Source organism: Alexandromys fortis, unplaced genomic scaffold (assembly GCF_014885135.2).
Source record: "Alexandromys fortis isolate MF-2015 unplaced genomic scaffold, M_Fortis_MF-2015_v1.1 scaffold_25, whole genome shotgun sequence".
Lineage (NCBI taxonomy): Eukaryota > Metazoa > Chordata > Mammalia > Rodentia > Cricetidae > Alexandromys > Alexandromys fortis.
The window spans coordinates 1,358,844-1,364,488 of record NW_026067904.1 but is presented as its reverse complement, the minus strand read 5'-3'; the positions used below and the strand labels follow the sequence as shown (position 1 = coordinate 1,364,488).

Below are 5,645 nucleotides of genomic sequence, written 5' to 3'. Positions count from 1 at the left end.
GCCTTTAATCCCAGCACTCGGGAGGCAGAGGCAGGCGGATCTCTGTGAGTTCGAGACCAGCCTGGTCTACAGAGCTAGTCCCAGGACAGGCTCCAAAGCCACAGAGAAACCCTGTCTCGAAAAACCAAAAATAAAAATAAAAAAATAAAAAATAAATAAATAAAACAATCAAATAACCACGAGAACTGGTTGAATATCTGTGCATACACCATACAAGTCCACGATGTGCAGCAAAGAGGAGCAGGCGCAGCTCAGGCTCCATTCACAGTTGCTGCAATGTCTGTGACTTACACTTGGATGTGCACCTCCACACATATCAAAACATACCCAGCAGGTCCGTGGTGGCATGTGCCTTTAATCCCAGCATTTGGGAGGCAGAAGCAGGTAGATCTCTGTGAGTCGAGCCCAGCCTGGTCTACAGAGTGAGTTCCAGGACAGTCAGAGCTACATGAAGAAACCCTGTCTTGAAAAAACAAAACAAAACAAAACAAAACAAAACAAAACAACAACAACAAAAACTTCTAGTTAGCCTCACCTCTCAAAAGCTCTAGAATTTCATAAGACAGGAGAAAGATTGCCACAAGCTGAAGGTCAACCTGGGCTACAGAGCAAGGGCCAGCCGGGACTTCATGCTAAATGGAAAGTCCCTGTTTCCAAAAAAGGAAGGGGGGTGGCAGAGTACTGAGAACTACCCGAGTGGCAGAGTTCTTGACCTTGTGTATACAGGTCCTAAGCTGGATTCCAAGCTGCACCATAAAAAGAAAGAAAAAGAAGGGGGGAGAGGAAAGAAGGAAGGAAGGAAAGAAGGAAGGAAGGAGGGAGGGAGGGAGGGAGGGAGGGAGGGAGGGAAGGAAGGAAGGAAGGAAGGAAGGAAGGAAGGAAGGAAGGAAGAAGAGAAGCCATGCATGGTGACCAACATCTGTAATCTTAGCACTCAGGAGGTTGAATCAGGATTGTTAGGACTTCACTGCCAATCAGGGTTTCATAGTGAGTTTCAGACCAGCCTGAGCTACAGTGTGAGATTTTGTCTCAAACAAAATAAAACAAAAACATAGTGGTGAATGCCAATAATCCCAGCACTTGGGGGGGGGCGGGTAGAGGCAAGAGGACCAGGTCATTCTCAGCTATATAGCAAGTTTGAGGACTCCTGAACTCTGTGAGATGCTGTCTTAGATGTTTCTCTATTGCTGAGATAAGACACCATGACTGGGGACCTTGGGGAAGGATTGAAGCGGGGAGGGGAGAGGCAGGGAGGGGAGCAGAGAAAAATGTAGAGGTCAATAAATATCAATTAAAAAAAAAAGACACCATGACTAAGGCAATTTATAGAAGAAAGAGTTTATTGAGTTTTGTTTACAGTTTCAGAGGGTGAGCACATGACCACCATGGCATGAGGCATGGCCACAGCAATGAAGCAGTAGCCAAGAGCTTACAGATCCACAAGCAGACGGCAGAGATAGCTAGTTGGTATTGGAGTGAGCTATCAAAGCTCAAAACCCACCCCCAGTGACACACCTCCTGACCCTTTCCAAACAGTTCCATCAACTGGGGACCAAGCATGAGCCTGTGTGTGTGTGGGGGGAGACGTTCTTATTCAAATCATCACAGACCTGGACTCAAAAACAAATCTCAACACTTGGGGGCAGAGGCTGGGGAGTGTCTCTCCCAAGTTCAAGGCCAGCCTGGTCTACTGATCAAATTCCAGAATAGCTAGGACTACATAGAGAAACTGTCTAAACAAACCAATTTGAGTTTATGAGTGACATTTCAGAAATTAAGTATGTATAAGCTAAGATAGCTGCAGACTTATGGGGGACACCTCACATTTAAACCACAACACAGGCGGAGGAGTTGGAAAGATGGCTCAGCAGTTAAGATCATTTGTTGGCCTTGCAGAGGACCTGGGTTTGGTTCCCAGCACCCATATGGTGGTTATCAACATCTGTAACTCCTGTCCCAGGGTGCCCTTTTCTGTGGGCACTGGGCATGCACGTGGTACATAACACTCACAAACATAAAATAAAAAAGTAAATCTAAAAAATGATTTTAGGCTACAACAGACGCCTAAATGAATCAATGTGTGTTCCTGAAACCAGTGTGTATTAGACAGTAGCTGGCACACAGCATAAGCTCAAGAAATGAGGGTTGTTAGCATTTCTTGCTGCATTTACCACACTGCTGTTTTTCAGTATCACTGATTGTCTTCTCGGTATCTCTACTGTGGTATGAGAAAAGACTTGGAATAGTGTCTGAGCCTGGCTTCCTCAGCCCCTCTTCCGTCTATACCAGTGTCTCACAAAGACAGAACTGACTAGCCGGCCTCGGAAAGAAAGAATGAATAAGCAAACACCCACAGCTCTATAAATACATTCTTCCAACTCCTCTGCTCGGGATGGGCACTTCCGTACTCCTGTAGGACTATATTCCCCGAGAGCAAGGATCAGCCTCTGCTTTCTTCTGGGCCTGCCGTGATCTGGTGCAGCTCATCAGACAAGGGTTCAATCAATGCTGTGGCTGACTGGGGGCCTCAGTGGTAGATTCTAGGCAGGTCCCAGAATCTTAGAGTTGGGATGGAGACCATCTTTTATCCATCTTTTATTTTTATTTACTATTTTTCTTCTAACTCTGTGGCAAGGGTGGCTGAGAGAGCTGCCTGAAGGCTCACAGCAGCCAGCAGCCAGGAGGGAGGCTGTGTCTCCCCATCACCTTCTCAGTGCCCCTGTGACTGAGGCATGCCACTAATCTTGTGTAAACTCACAGTTTAAGAAAATGGGAAAAGATTTAGTTTTAGGTCAAAATGTTTAATCATGATCCAAGGGGCTGGGGGACTTGGGGACAGTCATAGGAGTTAAGCAAGACCCAAAGGCCTCAGCTCTTGATGCCCAAATCTTTAGGATTGCACGGCAGAGCTGTGAAGACAGCAGTTTCTCCCTTTCATTCAGAGGGGATGAGGGACCAGGAACACCAGCCTTCCTCACAAAGGGAGCGTCTTTTTCAGCTGCCTCAGAACCCTCAGCCCTGCCTTCCTAAAGAATGGAACAGGGAATGGCTGACTTGTTAGGCTCTGGGCAATCCTGGGAAACAGGAAGAAGGGACGGGGGTGGGGAAGCAAATCGCCACCAGAATATATGGCCAAAACCGCAGTGACAAAGTCCTAAGGAGGGACAGCCTGAGATAGAAGAAGGGGTCAGGGAGGTTTGAGAACTAGCCAGTCAGGATCTGAAGGTCATAGCCCCTAGCTTCTCCCAGGCCCTCGTCTGGAGCAGACAGGACGTGCTTGGTCCGGGGTTACCGTGTTGCACACTGCATCTTCTTCCGGAGGCCGTCAGTTTCTCACCCACAACCGGCGCACGTCAGTCTGGGTGCGGTGGAAGAACGAAGGACCCTGAGGATGACCAGCTACCAGAGTGTCTGAAGTAGAAGCAAGGTAAGTATGAGGACAGAAAGAACGGGCAGCCTGGGCTGTGGTCTTGGAGCAGGGTTATTGTCCTGTGGGAGAAATGGAATAGCAGTCAGCCCAGAGGACATCTGGCTTCAACACCTAAGCCTCAGTCACATGACGTGTGCGTCAGAGGGCTATACTATTAGAGGTCTGTATCATGGTGTCTCTCCCACCTTGTCCCTTTGCCTGACTGATTTGCGTTTTCTCCAACTAGTGCGGTAAAATCGTGAGGTATGTGACCGAGGGGGTCCTACCTGCCGCTGTATCTCAGAAGAGGTAGGGTCGTCCACCCGGTCCTGGGCAAACAGTCGTCTGTGGAAACTCATCTTAGCTCCAATGGCCTCCGCTAAGTACAGGAGGAAAAGCAGATTGGAGCAAGGTGCCAGGAAGTTCCTCAGACTCCCAGGCAAGAAAGGACATGCGGGGGGGCCCCTGGGGTACAGTGGGCAGGTGGGTAGGAAGTGGAATTCTGACTTGTTCATCTTGGGGCCTAGACAAGTTGAACAGGCAGCATGGAGGTCACTCTGGGAGTGGGAGGAGTGGGAGAAGGAAGAAAGGTTCAGGTTGGAGGGATGAAGGGCGGAGCCCAGAAGAGGATGCTCTGACTAGAGAGATGGACAGGACTCTTCCCCCTCCCCAAGAGTCACAGAGGCTGGCGGTAAGAGGGGCTTACGCACTGAGGCAGGGGTTCTGGGAGAAGGACCTTTCCAGCTGCTCACACTCTTCCTGGAGGTTGCCGCTGCCTCGGCAGGTGCAGCTTAGGGCAACACTAGCATTGACCTTGCTGATGAAGTTTGGGGTCATAGCAGTCCCTGTTGGGTGAAGAGAGGAAGGGATAAACTCCAACTCCAGTCTCCATCTTCTTCCGCCTGTCCCAGGACCTCAGCGCCATCCCGGGCACTGTCTCCAGTGTATTCACACCTCGGAGCTGGCTACTCTATTGATTGTCTACGTATGCCCCAGCCTCACCAATCAGCCCCAGGTAAGCCCGCAGACATCGGGATTGCTCCGTGGCACAAGTCCCAAGGACGTCCATAGGATGGCAATGGGTCTGGAAATCCAGCAGGCGCGATCTGAAAGAAAGGAACCCAGGACCCCCACTGAGGACCCAGACTTCACCCTCGCTGTCCTCAGCTGGCCACGCCTGTCTTCACGCCAGCTCCTCTTCTCTTTCAGCCCTACATGCGCCACAAGCCAGTCACCACACCCGAGGCCCCACAGCCCATCACAGTGAACGTGAGCTCCACAGTCCCTGGCTACAGGATCTTTGAGGTCTCCTTGACTGTCAGAGAGGACAACAGCCAAAGCAGACCAACTTTCAGGAGACGAACAGGAGGATGCATTCAGCATAGTGCCCAGCGCACATTCCGTGCTTAGCCAACGCCAGACACTCTGGTTATTAGCATCCATCCTACATTAGGGAAGACGGCCCTCTCAGTTTCTCTCTCTGTTGCTGTGGTAAAATTTGGGGTTTTATTTTAGTTCACAGTTCCAGGTCACAGTTCAATGGAGCAGGAAAGCCACAGCAGGGGGAACTTGAAGTGGCCACTCACGTCTACAGTGCAGAGGAGGGAGAGAATGCATGCACGCTGGTATTTAGCTCACTTTCTTTTTATACAGCTCAGGACCCCAGGCTGGCCTCAAACTCACAAAGATCCACCTGCCTCTGCCTCCCGACTCCTGGGATTAAAAGCGTGAGACACCACCGTCCAGCTAGGGGTTCGATTCTTAACACCCACATGGTGGCTCACAACTATCTGTAACTCCTGTCTAAGAGGATCAGATGCCCTTTTCTGGCTCTCAGGTTCTAATATGTACATGGTGTAATGGCGTAAGCTAATGCAGACAGATTGTCAAAATATAGACAGCTTTAATGGAGGAATAGACTTACAGAACCACCGTTCCAGCGGAGACCAGGAAAGCAGAAGCGAGTGCTGGGAGCACGCTCGCCAAATTTATAGGAAAACTTTAGCCTGAGGCGAACACGCCCCCTAAGGGGTGGGACTTATCCCTACATCTCCCCCTTTTGTCTAAATAAGACAGAACTAAACCAAATACAACTATATACAATAATAACAAATAAATATAACAAACAATATTGAGAATCAAAAGTTTTGCTAAACATTCTATCTCAAGGAGTCTAAATAATGTAGAGAGTAACTACAATTATATAATCTTCAACTCCATCAAAGATCCGAGAAGG

The 5,645-nt window shown here is 49.2% G+C and overlaps 1 protein-coding gene across 4 annotated transcripts in view; it reads right to left on the bottom strand.

Moving 5' to 3' along the window:
- Positions 1-1,332: 1,332 nt before the first annotated feature.
- Gfra3 (GDNF family receptor alpha 3) overlaps positions 1,333-5,645 on the bottom strand; it is a 28,535-nt gene continuing 24,222 nt past the window's right edge. For 3 of the 4 annotated variants that reach the window (XM_050134821.1, XM_050134819.1, XM_050134820.1), the window contains exons 6-9: positions 4,412-4,515; positions 4,120-4,254; positions 3,697-3,788; positions 1,334-3,489 (exon numbers count right to left, since the gene is read on the bottom strand). In XM_050134821.1, the coding sequence (XP_049990778.1) occupies positions 3,400-3,489; positions 3,697-3,788; positions 4,120-4,254; positions 4,412-4,515 (421 nt within the window). In that variant the 3' untranslated portion in view covers positions 1,334-3,399. Of the gene's footprint in view, positions 3,490-3,696; positions 3,789-4,119; positions 4,255-4,411; positions 4,516-5,645 lie in introns of all 4 variants that reach the window. The other variant, XM_050134823.1, reaches the window with a different exon arrangement.